We start from the raw sequence: 21506 nt of genomic DNA, 5'->3' as shown, positions 1-21506 counted from the left end.
TCTGCTCATGTGTTATCAGTGATGCATGAAGCTCATCAACTGAAAAGTTTGAGAGATCCTTTGTCTCCTCTATGGTGGTGACAATCGCATCAAACTTTGAGGGTAAGACCCTCAATATTTTCTCCACAATCCTCCTTTCTTCAATGGTTTCTCCATGAGTCCTCATCTGTGTGACCAAACCAATCACATGTGTGAAGAATGAGTCAATGTTGTCTGACTCCTTCATGTTCAGATTCTCAAAATCTTTTCTCAACAATTGTAGTTTTGCTGTCTTCACTCTCTCCATGCCTTGATAGGCTGTCTTGAGGGTTTGCCATGCTTCATTGGATGTCTTAGCTGCTGCTAACCTTGGAAACACACTCTGGTCTACTGCTAGATACAACAACACACGGGCTTTTGAATCCTTCTTCCTATTGCTCTTCAGCAGATCCTTCTCTGCTGGAGTTAATCTATTAAACTCATTTTCATCTGCTGGTTCTTCAAAACCATCTTCAACTATTTCCCATAAATCTTGAGAGGCAAACAGGGCTGTCATGGTTATTGCCCAATAGTCATAGTTTTTCCCATTAAACTGTGGGAGCTGGGTGTTAAACATACCCATACCAGTGCTTGTGCTGGCCATTCCTTGCATCCTCAACTATGCTTTAAATTTCTTGACTGTGTGTTTAAAGCACTGACTGTTTCAGCAGTAACAAAAAAAAAACTTTGAGGAATACCTGAATCTTTTGTTGACTGTGTCTTCACTCTGCTGGAGAAGATTTACTGCTGCAACAAAAGACTCCTCCTTTCAGCTTCTTGAACACCTTCAAAGAGCCTAAGCCTACTCTGATACCACTGTTGGGGATTTTTCTGGTCAAATCCCAAAAACACACAAATAAAACTCACAGAGGCAATGCTCTGTTTCCTCTCCACAGGATCTTTTTGTGCACAGGGAAGCTTTAAAAAAATTTACTGAGAAGAGAGTATTACACCACCATAAAATGATTTCTATTCAAAATTATATTGCCTCATACATATTCATCCTCTTTTACTGAGACGGATTTACCAAAAACAACTCTGCCTCTTTTACAAAATGATTTTTACACTGCTGTGTAAAATCTTCATTCACTGCTGTAAAACAAATTTACATGGATTTACTGTTGTAAAAGAGCTTACATAAAGTAAAAAACATTTTTCACTTACTGGTGTAAAACTATTTTACGCATACTGCTATAAAAAAACATTACATATGCAACTCCCAAAATCTCATACTCCCCGCACTGCTGTGCATATGCTCCCCATACTGCTGTGCATAAACTTCTATTTCATATTACCACACAGAGCACACATTCATTTGGCTCGTTATGTGTTTTTTTTAACCTACACCTCATTACCAAAACATGGTCAACGCCCAAAAAAAACATAAAACATTACAAAGTACTCATATGCCATACGTAATATGCATATGTGCCCATACCTCCAATAAAAAATAAAATTGAAGTTTTCACCAACCTAGTTCCTATCATAATAACTATGTAATAGATATTTTTTTACTGCGGTCAACCAAAATTGAAATTCACTCCACGCAAAGTCATTAATGCAAGCTTGAATGCATGTTGAAGCGATGGACGGCGGAGAATAGTGGAGCAGATCGAACGGCGGACGGAGATATCGGGAGGCCTTACTTGACTGAACGATAGCACCCGAGAAATGACCTCTGCTTACATATGCTCAGAGCCATGCGGCAGCACTATATTATATCGGGCTCAAAAATACGGAAACAACTTTCACTCAAAAGCGGTCCAAGATTGAAAGACGGTTTTGCTGAGCGGTTTGGGCGTTGGTACAGCTGCGTTGAAATTACATATTCAACAGCATTCTTTCTATAAAACACAGAAAACAAACACCAAACATTTATTTTTGCTGGTCTTGCTGACCAGATTTCACAACTGACAACTAGCAAACTTCTCAATTGTCCAGAGTCTCTGAAATTTTGTTGTATGTCGTATTATCTATGGAGTTTGAATAGAATTATTATTTGAAGCTATATTTATATTGACATTGCACGTTTAAATATTAATATATTTTTCTCTTAAATCCAAATCAAACTCACACTCTTTGACGTCGGTGAATCTGGTAACCGTAACAGGTTTTGATGTTGCACTGTGATTTGTAACGGTGTCTTTTTTCTTTTCTTTATTCAAATTCCAACTCCATTATTATTACATACTCTTTGGATGGTTCCTACTTTGTTAATATTATATTTCAAAAGCGGAATTTGATGTCATCCATTTCCCACCTGTGCATTGGAAAATGGTTGAGCTAGTTCTTATTTTGTGCAGAGTTGGTTTGTAAATTTGAAGAATGCAAATGGTCATCTTTACGTTAATTGTATTTATTTATTGCAAATTTTAAGAATTGCAGATATAAGGACTGTAAATTTTCTAAATTTGATAGACATTAATGAAGACAAACATGAATAAACTTAATTGAAGAAGTATTGATAAAATGAAAAGTCGAAAGTAATATTATAAGTGTTTTGATAACTAAATTAATAAAATTATATAGAGTTAAAAAATTCAAATGATCATCTTTACATTGCTGGTATGGATTGCAAATCTAAGAATTATGGGTATAAGAATTGTAAATTAGGTAAATCTGATAGTCATGAGTAAAAATTGTAAATTGCATAAATTTGATTGATACACATGAGCAAACAGAAACATAAATACAGTGAATGGTTTGATTTCTCATGTATTTCAAATTTTTGAAATGTTCCACAGTCTACCATTAAATTACACTCTTCTGATGCAGATAACAAGAGGAAAATTAAAAGCAAGCCGGTCCCAAGAACGCTGTTACCTTCCATATTTGATAAAGTGGGACATGTATTGACAGCAATCAAGAAAAGAGACTTACCTAATTCCTTCTTGACTGAAGATATTATCTTCAGATGCTCATGAATAGTGATTGGTTGATTACGACAAATGAAAAAGTGGCCAAGCTTTGGATTTTGGACGAGGAATGTCCTCTCATCAGAAATCAGCTACCCTTTTCTAAGTAAAGATTCAGATAGACTGTTTGGACACGCGTAATTGGCACATTGCTGCCGCTGATCTGCTCTCATTCACTGCCCCGTGTATTGGTGTTTTCCATCTCGCGTACCACCAAACATCGGAAATGAATCTAGATTTCCTCTGTCCAGAATCCAAATATCTGTCCTCGTGGATTTCATGACCCACCCCTCCCGACTTCTCCCCAGAATTTGGACAGCTGTGTTACCTTGTCGCTAGGTTTTCAGCCTATAAATAGCTCACTTCAAACTATCTTCTCCATCCACCCACTTCCCATATGGTCAGACTTCTCGATGTTACAATCTTCTTTGAAAATCCAGTGAAAAGTTTCAGGTGTTGAAGAAGTTATTGAATATTCCTCCTGACAATTCTATTTTTATATCGATATGGGAGCTTTCAGGGGTCATGTTATTCGAGGCCTGAAAAGCAGATGGATGATGGCCGTAGCATGCTTCCTTATTCTTTCGTTTGCTGGATCGAATTATATTTTTGGCTTGTATTCCCAAACTATCAAGATAAATCTGGGATATGATCAAGAGGTGATCGACACATTGGCTTTTTTTAAGGACTTGGGTGGAAACATTGGCATCATTGCCGGTCTCATCAATGAGTTTTGTGCACCATGGGTGCTTCTCTCCATGGGTTCGGCGCTGAACCTCACTGGATATCTCATGATTTGGCTCTCTGTCACCGGCAGAGTTGCAAAGCCTGCAGTGTGGCAGATGTGCATGTATCAGTGCATAGGAGGGAGCTCCATGACATTTGTGAATACGGGAATAATTGTGACTTGTGTCAAAAATTTCCCAAGAGGCAGAGGGCTCGTTATTGGGCTGTTGGTTTTACTTGTGGGTTTTCCTAATTACTTTAAACCCTTAACCAAGATCTACTCCTTTGTAAAAAATTAAAATTAATGCACAGCGGAACTTACTTTCCATCCTCAAAGGCTCCTGGTCTTGACTTGAGTTATTGGCTCTTGAATCCTTCCAAGAACTTGCAATCCTTTTCTCTGGCTATCCCAAATGACAGAGTATCTAGTCTTCAATGGAGCAGACAATTTTTCTGAGATGATTGCAAGCCTTGGAGACTCAGCCCTTTTATAGCAGTGCAAAACCCCAATCCTAGGGCAGCTGAAATTTAGCTAAAACAAGTCTGTCAAGAAATCTGAAATTTCAGATTTTGAAATCAATCAATCAATCAATCAATCAGAATAGATTCTGATTTCCTTATTCAGCGCAAATTCATTACTGCTATTATTTTAATCAATTATAATCGGCCCATTAACAATTATAATTGTTTAATCATTATTCTATATGTATTTGTATCCAAATCCTTATTTAAATACGTATAATGCCATGAGTTAATTAATCACATTATTTGGCATATTTCAATCATTACATAAATGTAATCTTGCTGACAGTATTTGACATCATAATCATAATGCACGCATGTCCATCTTAATTATTGTAATTAGACGTCTCTAAATCCAACAATCTCCCACATGGACAAGTGCAACCTTTTGATTATATATCCTTAACTTTATTGCATGCAACTTTTCTGTCTTTACTTATCGTATTTCTTAAACAATTCCGTCCATCAATTATGCTAACAAAGGACTTAAGCGGCATTTTTCACATTTATTCGCAACTAAACTGACATAAATCACGCTGCCAACATAACTGAATGACATGAATCTGATTTGGACATATAGTTTAGAAATTACACGCAAGTGTGATTAGACGTGCCTATTTCTAATTGAGTCACCTTTACTTTACTGTATGAGGCCAAAAATTTAAACTTTAAAGAAAGAAATAATGAAACTGAAACTGAATGCAACTTGTATATATCATCAAAATTGTTTACAATTGCATTACATAGAACATCAAAAACAGAACTTAAAACATATTCAGACTCCCACATTTTCTAATTATCCTAAACAGATATTACACCCATACAAGCAACATGTTGGTGAAACTTCTTGGGTGGTAATCCCTTAGTAAGAGGATCCGCAATCATGGAGTCTGTACCTATGTGTTTTATACATAATTCATTATTCTGCACTCTCTCTTTTACAACTAAAAACTTAATGTCAATGTACTTCGACTTTGACGAACTTCGGTTGTTGGTTGCGTATAACACTGCTGAATTGTTGTCACATAATAATTTGAGTAGTTTCTGAATAGAATCCACAATTTTCAGACTTGTGACGAAGTTCTTCAGCCATACGCCATGATTAGATGCTTCAAAACATGCAACAAATTCAGCTGCCATAGTGGAGGAGGCTACCAATGACTGTTTAGCGCTCTTCCATGACACCGCACCACCTGCCATCATAAAGATGTATCCTGATGTTGACTTCATGCTGTCGACACATCCTCCAAAATCAGAATCGGTATATCCAATGACCTCGAGCTGTTCCAATCTCCGATACGTGAGCATATAGTCCCTTGTTCTCTTTAGGTATCTCAACACTCGCTTGGCTGCCTTCCAGTGTTCCATACCTGGGTTACTCAAATATCTCCCTAGCATTCCGGTAATGAACGCAATATCTGGACGCGTGCATACATGATGCTACCCAAGGCTGAGGCATAGGGAATATCTTTCATGAGGTTTTTATCTAAGTCAGTTTGGGGACATTGTTTCAGACTAAACTTATCTCCTTTTGATATAGGGGTATCTCCTGGTTTGCTGTTTTGCATGCCAAATCTTGTTAGAATCTTATCGATATAGTTCCTCTGGGATAACCTCAGAATACCTTGAGATCTATCTCTAAGTATTTCAATCCCTAGAACAAATGATGCATCACCAAGATCTTTCATTTCAAAGTTCTTAAATAAAAAAGTTCTTAGTTTGATGCAACATGTCCTTATCGTTACTGGCAAGCAATATGTCATCTACATATAAAACCAAGAAAATAAATTTACTCCCACAGAACTTAAGGTATATACATTCATCTACTATGTTAGACTCAAAACCAAATGAGCTAATAACTTGGTGAAACTTATAATACCATTGTCGAGATGCTTGTTTTAACCCATAGATAGATTTCTTAAGTCTGCAAACCATAGACCCTGCATCACCTGATACAAAGTTTTCTGGCTGCTTCATATAGATCGATTCATCAATGTCACCATTGAGAAACGCCGTCTTTACATCCATCTGATGAAGTTCTAAATCATAATGTGCTACAAGCGCCAATATAATCCTTAAAGAGTCTTTCGATGAAACTGGAGAGAAAGTCTCTTTATAATCAATGCCTTCTTTCTGTGTGAAACCTTTCGCAACAAGACGTGCCTTGTATTTTTCAACATTGCCTTTAGAATCCCGCTTAGTCTTAAATATCCATTTGCAACCAACGGGTTTCTTGTCTTTAGGCAACGGAACGATATCCCAAACGTCATTGTCATACATAGATTTCATCTCTTCATTCATGGCATTAATCCACATTTGAGAGTTAGAGCTTTCCACAGCTTGTTTGATATTAACAGGATCATTTTCAAACATGCCAATGTCAAACTCATGTTCTTGAAGATATGCATAATCCTTTGATTGTGTAGATCTTTTCTCTCTAGTAGATCTTCTAATTGGCACAGGCTCTAGATTTTCTTGAGGTTCATTTACAACTTGATCTTCAACAGGAGGAAGAACATCATTACCAACTTCTGAATCTCCCACAGGCCCTAGGCCATCAACATTTGTCATGTCAATGTGAGGGTTTGGGTTGGGTTCAGGTCCATTTGTGTTCTCTATTCCATGTTGAGTTTCTAACTGAGTTGTTTGGGATGATGAAGTTTGCACATTGTCAAAAGATGTATTTCTAAACACAATCGGAATTTGAACAAAACTAGGACTTTGGTCCATAGTCTCATTCGCATTCGTCTCTTCTTCTTCAAAAATACTATCTTTTGTCATATCTCCCCCCACAAACTCATTATCCTCAAAAAATTTTGCACTTCCTGTTGGATTATAGAATTTGAACCCCCTAGATCGTTCAGAATAGCCTATAAAGTAACAACTAACGGTTCTTTCGTCCAGTTTCTTTTTGCTTGGCTTATAAGGCCTAGCTTCACATGGACATCCCCAAACTCTCAAATGATTCAAGCTAGGCTTGCGCCCAACCCATAACTCGTAAGGGGTCTTGTTAGCTGCTTTAATAGGCACTCTATTAAGTATGTATGCTGCAGTCTTTAAGGCTTCTCCACACAAATTCTCAGGTAGAGTTGTACGAGCAATCATACTTCTCACCATGTCTTTAAGGGTGCGATTTCGTCGCTCAGCAACACCATTCATTGCAGGCGAACCTGGCAACGTATACTGAGGCACAATTCCGCATTCCTCTAAGTATTTTGCAAAGGGACCTTGACGCTGTTCTCCTGATCCATCATAACGACCGTAGTATTCACCACCACGATCAGAACGAATGGACTTTATACGTTTGTTAAGTTGTAACTCAACTTCCGTTTTGAACTTTATGAACACGTCTAATGCTTCCGCCTTTTCTTTTATTAAGTAAATATGACCATATCTTGAATAATCATCTATGAATGTGATAAAGTAACGATCACCATTTCTTGTAGCCTTTGGAAAAGGACCACAGATATCCGTATGAATCAATTCTAAGAAATCATTACACCTTTTTGCATCATACTTACGTTTATTAGTTTGTTTTCCCTTTATACAATTTACACAATCACTTAAGTTTGTAAAATCTAAAGGTTGGAGAATATCATTAGACACAAGACGTTCTATCCTTTTCATAGAGATATGTCATAATCGCTTGTGCCATAATGTTGCAGATTTCTCGCAAGTTAATTTACGTTTTCTATTATCTATATGCAGTGCCTCTGAATGTGAAGTGTCTATATCTAGAAAATAAAGATTATCATAAGAAGACAGGATACCAGAAGCAAGAAGCTTAGAATCTTGACACAAACTGAAATTTCCATTACCAAATGAACATACATAACCATTTTTGTCCAAATAAGATATAGAAATTAGGTTCCTTTTGAAAGATGGAACCACTAAAGCATCAAAACTTAAATAAAATCCTGTCTTACATAATAATCTAAATTTTCCTATGCTTTCCACTTCTACTTTATTGCCATTTCCTACGTAAACGTAGCGCTCTGCCTCACTTGGCTTGCGATGGCTTAGGCAACCCTGCATCGACATACTGATGTTAGTCGTTGCACCTGAATCTATCCACCAAGTATATCTAGATACAGAACTTAAATTAACTTCAGAACAAACCAAAGCAAGAGACACACCTTTCTTTGCCAACCATGCATGATAGTTGGTGCAGAATTTCTTTGTATGTCCTGGCGCTTTGCAGAAAAAACAGTTCCTTTCTTCTGCTTTCGCAGAAGTATCTTCCTTCTTGCTTTTCTACGCGGCATTGTTTGCAGCTACCTTGGTAGGTCCCTTTTCCTTGGCAGTAAACTTGCGCTTCTTGCCTTTACCCTTAGGATTAGATGTTACTACATGAGCACTTTCTCCCTTAGTCATTTTCTGTCTCTCTTCCTCCTGCACCAGCCGAGCCTCAAACTCAGGTAGTGTCCACGTCTCTTTTTGACAATTATAAGTCATCTTGAATTGACTAAAGTTAGACGGGAGAGACAGAAAAATGAACTCAATGAGAACCTCATCAGAGATGTCATAATTATGCCCTTTCAAGGCACGTTGCAGTCTTGTCATCTCAATAACATGCTCTCTAACCCCTTCTTTTCCCTTGTATTTTATCGTTGCCAACTTCACAAAGAGTGTACTAACATCAGTCTTTTTACTCTTTGTGAATTTTTCTTCAAGGGCCTTAAGGTATTCAATAGTGCCTGTCTCTGTATCAGGTATGATGCCTCGAAAAGTCTCATGGATCGTTTGCTTCATCACCATTATGCACATGCGATCTGAATGCTCCCATCTAGCAATATCAGCCTTCTCTTGAGGAGTTACCTCACTCTCTTTATTAGGCTTGGGGCGATCAAATCTCAGTGCTGTGTCCAATTGCATGATCCCTAAGACTAATTTCAGCTTTTCCTCCCACTGTTTGAAATTGTTCCCCATGAGGGGCTTAATCTGACTTAGACTTGACATTATGTTTGGATCTGAAAAATTCAAGAACAAGGAAATAATTTAGATATGATGCGTCATGATTTGATCCTTAATCATAATTTTAAAATCTAAAGGCATGTGTAAAACTATTTGTTCCATTAAAAACTTTAGCCAAAAACACCATTCAGTAATGAAACACCTTTGGGTGCAATCATTACCTTCAGGCAACCCTTATGCACCAAACAACTTAGCAGGCGCCAACCCTCCTTTGGGAAAGCTAACACCCACGTCCATTGCCAGCACGTTAGTTCATCTTGTCATGAGTCATCCTTGCAATCGTCTTACAGAGAGCGGTTCGTTTGCGAACATCAATGCTTGACTCATGCGAAAACAACACATGTATACCAAAAAACTGTCTTTAGTTAGATTCCAAAATTATGCTTATTTCTGGAGGCAAAGGTATGCTCATTTTACCTACTTTAGCCAAGCAATATCATTTTGTTCATAGCTAAGAAGTTCTAACAGAAAACGATCACATACTAGATCTTATTAGAAGAAACCAAATCTCATTCCTAGCATTCTGCTGAGTTAGGAAATTTTGATCAGATGAGCAGTTCCCTCTTATATCAGGTGAGCTAGAGAAATTTTAAACAGAAAATTGCCTGAAAAAAAAAGTAAGGAACGTGTCTGTAAAATGAAATTGCCAAATAAACAGAACAGTTGTCTGTATCTATCTACATTACGTAATCACACACGTCATACAGGTATGGTGAACATATTTTAGTGCAGAGGATCATAGAAAATATTTGCTCATAAATGTTTAGGGGATAAATTACCATAGCCCACCAGTCATTGTCAAGAATCAACCTCTTAACTATATCAGCTATGTTTGAGATTCCCGAGTCCCTCCACAAGCCAAACATGAACATGAGAAATTCCATAAAAATTATACAATCCTTGCATAAAAAAGAAAGTAAGAAGCAATTGGGGCCTGAATCTGCCATAGGTGTTCACTGTCAATAGCCTTATGTGCAGTTCCATCTTCAAGAAAAATTAGAAGTGAAAATTTCTTGGTTTGGACCAGTTTAGTCTGAATTTAGAATCATTCTTTATCTAGATTATCACCATGGCCCAACCAGCGGTGGACTACCTACGATTAAGTGCAAATTGATCGGTCTCAACTGGTTTGCATGCGAACTCTATTATTCAGACAGATGAGTTTATCATCTTTCCTCTGAAATTCTGATTAATATATAAAAAATACATTTGTTACAGCGTATAAATTGATGATGAAAATAGAAAGAAATGTTTTAGTCCTGTAATTTGAAAGTTTTCTGTATTTTCTTGTATAAATTTTCTATGCTTCCTCATCTTTAATTCAGCGCTATGGTCCCTAAAGTATTTGAGCTGTGAAATGCATCGCATTGTGTGGGTTTTAAAGCGTTTTCATGCCTCTGTATTTCCCAGTGTTTCTTAGACCGAAGTTGCAACCACACCCTTGTATACCTGATTTGAAACATTAAGGGAGAGTTGAAATTAACCTGCAATTAAAACAAGGGTAGAGAAGGAATCGAAAAATAAATCTCTGAACAATATCGTTTTATGCAAGATTCGAATTCCAACTTCGATTTCGTACAGGCCATATATAAAACGAGATGCAAGAAATCGAAACCATAAGTGAAAAGAGAAATAAGAGCTGAAACATAAACCATCTAATTTCTCCAGTTATATGTCTGCATATTCGATCCTCTTCTGCGTGAGCATTTGGATTAAAATTGTTATGAGAGTTCACAACTTCACATACGAAACAAAAATCAGCTAATCTCCAAAAAAAAGCACGGATTCTTACATAAGGGAGCTCCGATACCACTTGTTGGTTTTACTTGTGGGTTTTCCTAATTACTTTAAACCCTTAACCAAGATCTACTCCTTTGTAAGAAATTAAAATTAATGCACAGCGGAACTTACTTTCCATCCTCAAAGGCTCCTGGTCTTGACTTGAGTTATTGGCTCTTGAATCCTTCCAAGAACTTGCAATCCTTTTCTCTGGCTATCCCAAATGACAAAGTATCTAGTCTTCAATGGAGCAGACAATTTTTCTGAGATGATTGCAAGCCTTGGAGACTCAGCCCTTTTATAGCAGTGCAAAACCCCAATCCTAGGGCAGCTGAAATTTAGCTAAAACAAGTGTCAAGAAATCTGAAATTTCAGATTTTGAAATCAATCAATCAATCAATCAGAATAGATTCTGATTTCCTTATTCAGCTCAAATTCATTACTGCTATTATTTTAATCAATTATAATCGGTCCATTAACAATTATAATTGTTTAATCATTATTCTATATGTATTTGTATCCAAATCCTTATTTAAATACGTATAATGCCATGAGTTAATTAATCACATTATTTGGCATATTTCAATCATTACATAAATGTAATCTTGCTGACAGTATTTCACATCATAATCATAATGCACGCATGTCCATCTTAATTATTGTAATTAGACGTCTCTAAATCCAACATGGGCTGCTCAAGGGATTTGTAGGTCTAAGTGGTGCTATTATCACTCAGATCTATAGGGCTGTCAGTAAGGATGAACAGCCCAGCTTTCTCATAATCCTGGCTGCTACTCTTCCCACTTCTGTAGTGCTGCTATTGATGCCTATCGTTAGGCCTATGGAAGCTCCAAAAGAGAAGAACGAGACGAAGAATTTTTATGCTTTTCTTGTCATGGCCCTGGTGCTGGCTGGCTTGCTTATGGCTTTTATTTTGCTGGAAAACTTGCTGGTTCTTCCACAGACTGTGATTCGGCTGTTTTCTGCAGTAACAATTCTGATAATCTTCTTGCCATTGCTGATAGTCATACGCTCAGAGCTTCAAAAGTCAGAAAATGACCTTCAACTGGACGATAATGATGCTTTTTCAAGTCGAAGAGAGTCTGAGATTGAACTGGAAAGCTGCTGCAAGGATATCAACTCTGCCTCCGTAGATATATCGGCAATTGTAACAGAAGGCACATCTGCTGATAGTAGCAACGAATTAGTACTCGGCACTGATGATGAGAAGAAAATTAATAAAGGCAAAAGGCCTCAAAGAGGTGAAGACCATACAATTCCTCAATCATTAATGAGCTTAGACTTGTGGATACTTTTCTTGGCAACGACATGTGGATTGGGATCTACAATATTGGGAATTTTTCCATGGAGAAAATACCAAAAACCAAATATTCAAACACACAGAGGCAATGCTCTGTTTTTACTTTGCTCCAGGATCTTTTATGCACAGAAGACTTAAAAAAAATTCACTGAGTAACAGAGTATTTCACCACCATAAAAGATTTCTATTTATGAAAACAAAAACTGATACATCCTCTTTTACTGAGAGGGATTTTCGAAAAACAAATACTCTGCCTCTTTTACAAAATGATTTTTACATTGCTGTGTAAAATCATCATTCACTGCTGTAAAATCTCCATTCACATTTACTGGTGTAAAACACTTTTACATGCTGCTGTAAAAACAAAATTTACACATGCTTACCCAAGAAAATTATATGCCTCCCCTGCTTGCGGTGTTTTACTTTTCTTCACTTCCAGTTAATAAAAAAAACATGTACAGATGTGCTCAGATGTGCTCCCACCTTTTCTTTTCTTCATGCACTGTTGTGCAAAACCACACATGGTTTTTTGCTTTTACTGCACACTCATTTTACAATGCTCCACCATTTTCTTTATGCACTGCTGTGTGTTATCATTCACATTTTTAATTACATGTGCAATTCACTCATATACAAAATGAGCACACACAAGAAACATATATCAAAAACATTAAAGATAGGGCGATGACTTGCCCATACCATTCTTTAAATTTGCCCATACTCCCGCTGAAATAAAATTAAAAACTTCACCAAAACTTACCAACCTACAGTAAATTGCATTTACTGTTTTACTGACATTCACTGGCGGTAAAGGAACTTTTACTTCACGTCAAATTTATTTGCTGCAGACTTGTACTTTAACCATTGACTTTATTTGCATCGCATCGCAACTTTACTCATGTCAAAGATGCCGACCCTATGACATTGCCGATAGCGATGTGCCGATGCGATATCGGCGATCGCTCATCGGCGATGTTTTACATTGCTGCCACTACCTGCCTCCGATGCTCCAACCTGCCGATATGCCGATTTGCCGATATGCGATATCGGCGATCGCTCGTCGGAAGCACAAAAGCTTCTTTATGATTTCTTCACTTCGACTTTGCCGATGCGATATCGGCGATCGCAGTTGAAATTATATTTTCAACACTCCCCTTTAATTTCAACTGCTGGGCATTCAATCTTACCCAAGCACTTCCTCTCATGGAGGGATTCACCAACACTGCTGTTACAAAGACATCTTCCTCACATAGAGGGGTTCACCAATCTTCCTCGAATAGAGGGATTCACCAACTGCTTCTGCTGCAGTTCATAAACAAACAAAGTTGTCTTCCTCTTAATAGAGGGATTAACCTGAAACTGTGCTTAAGAGCACCTTCCTCATGACAGAGGGATTCACTATGTGACTGTGCTTAAGAGCACCTTCCTCATGACAGAGGGATCTACCAAACTATGCTAGGGAGCATCTTCCTCTGAACAGAGGGATTCACCAATGACTATGCTGAAAAGCATCATCCTCTTGATAGAGGGATTTACCATGTGTATGCTAAAAAGCATCTTCCTCTCGACTGAGGGATTCACTAATGACAATGTGCTGAAAAGCACCTTCCTCTTCAATAGAGGGTTTCACCAAATGACTGCTTCAAATGCAGTTCCAAAACAAACAACCATTGCACTGCTGTGTGTGCAAACTCATTACAATGTTCTTTTATGCTGCTGTATATTCTCTGCTGCACTGTTGTGCCATCTTCTTTACTGTGTCTACCCCACACTGCTGTGTCTACACTTGCTGTTGTGTTGCTGCACTTCTCTTACATTTCTTTGCAAACTCTGCATTGTTGTGTCTTCCCTTTCTCACATTCACACTGTTGTGTGAGAATTCTTTACTTGTGCACTTATGCGTGCTTCCCTTCTTCACAAAGGGAAAAATTTTCTCCACGCTGCTGCGTGCTCCCCTTCACTCATTACAATCATACTTCTGCTGTGTCTCACTTGCATTTCAGATGCAACCAACACACTCAGTGCACTTACATTTACTGCTGTAAAGAAAAAAAATTTCTTTTACATGTGCTGCTGTCCATTACCTTTCATTTCTTCAACAAGACTTCATGCTGCTGCATTTTTCTTGTTTGCATTGCTGTGTGCTTCTCCTTCTTCACGATGGGAAAACTTTTCTTCAAGCTGCTGCTGTCCATACACTTGTTGTTGTGTTGCTGCTGCAATTTGCACTGCTGCTTCCTTTCTGTTTCATCATACTGCTGTGCCCATACTCTTGGCACTTCATTCTCCAAAAAATAACACAGGCTGCTGCCTTTTCTCATGCACCCTTGCTTCACACAATCTTAGGCTTCATTTTTTTTATTTACACAATGCACTGCTGTGCAATTCCTTTGGCTTTCTGCTGCCACACACATTCTTATACATCCAGTGTGCATTAAGAATCTGTTGTCCTTGTTTTTTTTTTTTTTTTTATGCATTTCTTTGCATGCTGCATTGCATATGAAGAAAAACATTACATTTTTTTTACTGCTGTGTGAGAAATTTCATTGCATTCTCAGCCACTGGGCATTTACGCTCTGCTGCGTTTTGCCTTCTCATTTTCTTCTCACTGCTTTGCATTTTCATCCCCAATACAAAACATTTCATCTGCTGTGCATTATACTCACTCTGCTGTGAGTGTATTCTCTCATACTACATAAAAGGAAACTACCTTCCATTGCTATGCATTTCAATGCATGTGCACCACAAAAAAAATTTCAAACTGCTGTTCATTCTAATCCATGTGCTCCATAAACAAATTTCAAACTGCTGTTTTATGTTCTGTCTTCCCACTGCTGTGAGGGTCTCATTGCCTTGCATACTGCTGCTCTTTACATTTGAGCGCTGCCATCTTTTCTTCTTTATGCATTTCTGTGCATATTGCGTAAACACAAAGCAAAAACATTGCTGATTTCATCACTGCTGCATATTACCTTCTAGAGGAATTAACAAAAATTTCATTTGCAACTGCTGCGCTGCAATACATCCTCCATAAACAAATGACTGTTAATACAGTTCAGCAAACAAAAATTACAAGCTCCCCTTTAATGTATACTTGTCTTCTTTTGGCAAGTTTTCTCAAAACAAACTTAGATCAGCTGCGTTGCTTAAGGGGCTTTCACACTGTATTTCTTTTCTTCTCCATACTTGTGTAACCTTCTTCTTTTGCATGGGTCTAGCTTGCATAGGAGCCCATGTTAAGTTACATTCACGTGCCATATGCCCAATGTTATGACACTTGAAACATTCAACATTCTTCATGAATAAAGATTCATGATTTCTTCTTGTGAAATTATTTCTTGGAGATTGTCGGAGACCACAACATCTATCTCCATGACATGCTCTACAGTCTTTTGCCATATGACCAAAGTTTGAGCAAGCATAACAATAACCATAAAATGAACTTTGGTACCTGGGAGATGGAGGTTTCCTTGATGTACTTCTGAAGCCTTGCTGCCTTGAGATCCTTTGATGATCACCATTGCCTCTTGCCTCTTTGCCATCAGCTACATTTCCTCTTGAAGCTGGTTTTCTGCTTGGAGCATGATTCCTTCTATTGCAGCCTTCATTTTTCTCCTTGCCTTTGCTGGAACTAGGAGCATCACCATCTCTTTCTGGCTTCTTCACATCTCCTTTGCTTAAGGCATCCTCATACTTGTTTGAGGGTTCACCTACATACCCAAGTCCTGATTTATCAGATGGAGATCTGTGATAGCTGAGCATATCATCTAAGGCTTGAGAGCTCTTCATGATCTTGTTCATCCCTTCAACCTTCTTCCTGAGGAGGACAATCTCTTCTTCTAACTTTTCACATTCATTATTTTTCTTTGCTAGTTGTCCCTCAGTTTCTTCCTTGCTACGAGTAGCTTCAGCTGCTACTACTTTGAAGGAGATAATGTCTGTCTTCATTTTGGAGATTTCTTCATCTTTTGCTTGACTGCTCTTCATTTTCTTTTCAGCTCCTTGTGCCTGCTTCCTGGCTTCTTGTAGTTCGGACTTAAGGGAGGAGACCTCTACCTTGTACTGTCCAATCTCTTCTACAAGTTTATTCACTCTCTTGTGCCTTTGTTCAAGTTGACTTGTCAAGGCATCTGCCTGCTTCTTTGCTTCATTCAGCTGATTTGTCATGGATATGACTTCTTCATGATGTTTCCTCTTGCATTGATCCAACTCCTTCTTGAGCTTGGCTAGCTCTTCATCCCTTTCTTTTACTTGAAGCTTGATGAGGTCAAGCTTTTCATTCTCAGCTTCTATGATGGGTTCTTCTTGACTCATTGTCATGGTCAGTGCTCCCTTTGCATGAAGGTCATGCAGTCTGTCCCATATATCCTTTGCTGATGTATATTTTCCTAGATTCCTCTTCACAGAATCAGGGAGTCCATCCAAAATTAGTTTTACTGCTTGTGCATCATACTCCATGGATTCTTCATCCATCTTGCTGTCATCAATCACTGACTCCCAGACTTCAATCCCCTCAGACATTAGGAAAGCCCTCATCATTATTTCCCATACATCAAAGTTTCCATCAAACTTTGGGGTTTGAAATAGAATGTATTCTAATGGATTGCCTTCTAGTTTAGTAGAGGAGGGAGACACATTTTTAGCAGGCTTGGAGGCTTTCTTCTTTGACTTTGCCATTCTTATCTAGGCTTCAAATACTTGACTGTGTTTTTAAATCACTGACTGTTTCTTCAATAATAACTCAAAAACTTGAGAAATACCTGTATCCCTTTGGCTGAGTCTTCACACTGCTGGAGAAGTTTGACTGCTGCAACCACAACTTCCTTCAGCTTCTTTGAGTCTTCAAAGAGCCTGGACTAGCTCTGATACCACTATTGGGAATTTTTCCATGGAGAAAATACCAAAAACCAAATATTCAAACACACAGAGGCAATGCTCTGTTTTTACTTTGCTCCAAGATCTTTTATGCACAGAAGACTTAAAAAAAATTCACTGAGTAACAGAGTATTTCACCACCATAAAAGATTTCTATTTATGAAAACAAAAACTGATACATCCTCTTTTACTGAGAGGGATTTTCGAAAAACAAATACTCTGCATCTTTTACAAAATGATTTTTACATTGCTGTGTAAAATCATCATTCACTGCTGTAAAATCTCCATTCACATTTACTAGTGTAAAACACTTTTACATGCTGCTGTAAAAACAAAATTTACACATGCTTACCCAAGAAAATTATATGCCTCCCCTGCTTCCGGTGTTTTACTTTTCTTCACTTCCAGTTAATAAAAAAAACATGTACAGATGTGCTCAGATGTGCTCCCACCTTTTCTTTTCTTCATGCACTGTTGTGCAAAACCACACATGGTTTTTCGCTTTTACTGCACACTCGTTTTACAATGCTCCACCATTTTCTTTATGCACTGCTGTGTGTTATCATTCACATTTTTAATTACATGTGCAATTCACTCATATACAAAATGAGCACACACAAGAAACATATATCAAAAACATTAAAGATAGGGCGATGACTTGCCCATACCATTCTTTAAATTTGCCCATACTCCCGCTGAAATAAAATTAAAAACTTCACCAAAACTTACCAACCTACAGTAAATTGCATTTACTGTTTTACTGACATTTACTGGCGGTAAAGGAACTTTTACTTCACGTCAAATTTATTTGCTGCAGACTTGTACTTTAACCATTGACTTTATTTGCATCGCATCGCAACTTTACTCATGTCAAAGATGCCGACCCTATGACATTGCCGATAGCGATGTGCCGATGCGATATCGGTGATCGCTCATCGGCGATGTTTTACATTGCTGCCACTACCTGCCTCCGATGCTCCAACCTGCCGATATGCCGATATGCGATATCGGCGATCGCTCGTCGGAAGCACAAAAGCTTCTTTATGATTTCTTCACTTCGACTTTGCCGATGCGATATCGGCGATCGCAGTTGAAATTATATTTTCAACATACAATTACTGCAATTGACAACATGGGACAAATTGGAAAATCCTTGCGATACTCCTCTCTGAGTATAAGCACTTTTGTTTCACTTCTGAGCATCTGGAACTTTTTAGGCCGAGTTGGGGCAGGCTTCATCTCCGAAATACTTCTGCACAAGTATTCAATTCCAAGGCCCTTTTTGCTAAGCCTAGTGCTGTTAGTTGCATCCATAGGTCATCTCCTCGTTGCTTCGGGAATCCCTGGATCCCTTTACATGGCCTCCATTCTGATCGGCATGTGCTTTGGTGCACAGTGGCCTCTCATGTTCTCTATCATCTCCGAACTGTTTGGGCTTCGCCATTTTGCAATTTTGTATAATCTTGGAGCAAGTGGCAGCCCTCTAGGGGCTTACTTATTCTCTGTGAGGGTAGCAGGATACTTCTACGATCAGCGAGCAAAACTTGAAGTGCCATCTAGTGATGTTGCAGCCGCATCAAATGAGATGATATGTGTTGGGAAGTCTTGCTTTGAGATAACATTTATCATAATGGCAGCAGTTAGCGTTGTTGGTTCGGCCATTGCAGCTGTTCTGGTGTACAGAACCAGGCAATTCTACAAGAAAGACATTTATGGGAAATTCAATACAGAGGCCCATGACTCGTCATTGTCCGATCCAAAGCCTCATGATGTATTGATCAAACGGGGAGAAGCAGCCAGAATTAGTAATGATAAATTGCTTGATGTGTGACTACCAATTCAGAGTTGGTTAGTGTTTTCTAAATGGTATTGTTATTTTTTGCCTTCCTGAGGCAAGGTTAAGTATCACCTGTGTACATCGATCCAAGATAACGGGAAAATGGTAACCTTTTCATAGTTACAACCTTCCTTGAGGCCAGGCTAAAAATCATCTGTGTTACTCTTATGTGATGAAGAAGCGAATATGATTTAATGGAATAGGGTTTTATATGTGTTACTTGTTGTTAGTACTTTTTATGTTGATTGTGTATTTATGGTCTATTTCTATTTCGAAATATTTTGTAAATCTAAGTGAAGATAATGGTTTAGTTAAAATTTTCGAAATATTTTAAAATTTATATTAATATTACATTCCCGTTGTATTATTCATTTTTAATATTCACTAATATTCTATCCAATTTCCAAAATATTTCGAAACTTCCTTATATATAGAGCTGCAGAGCTTCATCTACAGCAACTGAAAGGGGACAAAACTAACTGTTAAAACGATTATATAGTTATAACAAGTTATCTACCAATTTCTACGGCTAAAAGAATGACCACACTTTTATGGAATCCATAATTTCCATATTGAACATTTTAGTTACTGTTTGGAAAGTTTACTAATGACAAATCTCTTCATGGTATCAGAGAAATATGAGAAGAATCACTAAACCTTTATAAAATCCATAATAGTAGGTAGCCGTTTAGAAATATGAGAAGAATCACTAAACCTTTATAAATATGCAAATGCCATTCTACACTATGCGATTAATCTGCTATTTATTGCAGGAAAAAATATTCAAATGCCATTCAGCACTATGCGATTAATCTGTTATTTATTGCAGATGTTCATTTTCCACCATGATTATGAAATATTCCTCGAGCACTCATTTGCACAGTCATTGAACAAGGCTTAATCAAAAGATAATTTAATCGTCAGAAAATGGAGAATACATCTGTAGTTCAATATGCTGTAGTTCCTTTTAGAATTATTATTGTTAAAGTGATTACACATGTGGATTATATTTCAAAAAGTCAGATCCCATGGAGATTCGGCGAAGATCTGCCAGTCCCAGAAGCTTCTAGTTAATCATTTTTTCGTAAGTTATTTGAATACTGAGTAAATGTGAAAAATAAAAATAAAAATAAAGTAAATGTCACAAAAACAAAATACAATTAAAATTTATAGTGTATATTGTTGTTAAAATGATTAGACATCTGGAACTTTAAGCTATTATATGCTATTTCAAAAAGTCAGATCCCATTGAGATTCACTGAGAATTTCCCAGTGACAGAAGCTTATGCTTTGGTAGATGTTTCGTAAGTTATTTGGTATTACTTTCATTGGAATATTACGTTAATGTGAAAAATGAAAAGAAAATTACATAAACGTGGCCAAAACAAACTACAATGCTGAGAAAATGGAACGGATTGTTAAAGATTTTGATCTAATCCCTATAATAAAAGAGCCTAAAAAATATAATTTGCAGCAGAGTTGAGAAAAATGGTTTTCACAGATAGAAAATAGTTATGGCTGAAGTTGGAGCATTCATACATAATAAAAATGAAAGCACATTCGAAAAAAATAATAAATGTGGTGATAGAAAGCCTTGAAATGGAGCACTGATTGTTATTGAATATTAATGATAACTAATTCCACTCCTGGATTTTGTGGATTCTTCTTTTGCAATACTTCGTACTTTGAGATTTGGATTTCTAGTCTTTAGTTGTGATGTGGCAGAAACGTTGAAGATTATTCTAAAGTTGATTGGGATTCCTAGTCTTTAGATTTGCTTTCTTTTGGACCATGTTCTCTTGATTGTTTTGATATTCTTTTGATTTGCATTTTGACAGTTTCCTTGCACAAAATATAAATATTCTTTTAAAATATGGTGAGAAAGAATATCCTTGCCATTAGTGTGGGATTCTTCTATTTCATGAAAGTGATTGTTATCATCGTCAATTCCTTTAATTAGGAAGAATATTTGGCTAGAAAATCGAAACACCTTGGTTCTTGTTTCATTATTTTTATTTTTCCTCTATCAATGAAATACGATGGTGCTTCAGCTTTTCAAGATTGTTTTCATTGCCTCACATCATCATTTTTGTTAACACTAATTATTTCATTTTACATCTACTTAATAGTTTCAATTGATCAATGTTTGATTTTCATGTTCATGGAGTTTAGTGGTAAGTACATTTCTCAGCTTAAGAAGTTATTTGTGAAAAATTCCTCTCCTTAGACCCTTGACCTATATTCTTTGGTATTTGATGAAGAGAAAAGAACATGATGATTCATGGCACAAGGAGAAAACGTTTACCTTCCTATTCATCCCAAAATGAGATATGGATAATATTACTTTCTAACAAGTTTTCTTTCATTTGATATGATTTCTTCATTGATTCCTACAAAGTGGTAATTGGTGTTTACTTGTTTGTAAGGACAATCGACTTATTGGTGGTCTATGCCTTTGATTTCATTGCATATGATAATTTCTTCGGTCTTCATTATGTCTTTTATTTACTCTTTCCTCATGATTGCCCATCCTTGTTTC

The 21506-nt window shown here is 37.3% G+C and overlaps 1 protein-coding gene across 1 annotated transcript; it reads left to right on the top strand.

The window, feature by feature from the left end:
- Positions 1-3362: 3362 nt before the first annotated feature.
- Positions 3363-19101, top strand: LOC149267057 (protein NUCLEAR FUSION DEFECTIVE 4-like). Its single transcript, XM_089397989.1, has 4 exons — positions 3363-3889; positions 6286-6288; positions 11635-12278; positions 18241-19101. Exons 1-4 carry the CDS (start codon positions 3440-3442, stop codon positions 18959-18961), a joined length of 1818 nt encoding a protein of 605 aa, XP_089254115.1. The 5' UTR covers positions 3363-3439; the 3' UTR covers positions 18962-19101.
- Positions 19102-21506: the final 2405 nt, after the last annotated feature.

The sequence above is a fragment of the Pinus tabuliformis genome, chromosome 6, assembly GCF_031772625.1.
Source record: "Pinus tabuliformis cultivar Carrire ecotype Pingquan chromosome 6, CPIR1, whole genome shotgun sequence".
NCBI lineage: Eukaryota > Viridiplantae > Streptophyta > Pinopsida > Pinales > Pinaceae > Pinus > Pinus tabuliformis.
This window is presented reverse-complemented; position numbering and strand designations above follow the sequence as displayed.

Bases quoted from the DNA above. Each gene is read 5' to 3' on its own strand.
- LOC149267057 (XM_089397989.1), top strand. From the start codon at position 3,440: ATGGGAGCTTTCAGGGGTCATGTTATTCGAGGCCTGAAAAGCAGATGG. The intron at 12,279-18,240 runs TACAATATTGGG...ATATTTTCAACA, and splicing joins ACGACATGTGGATTGGGATC to TACAATTACTGCAATTGACA.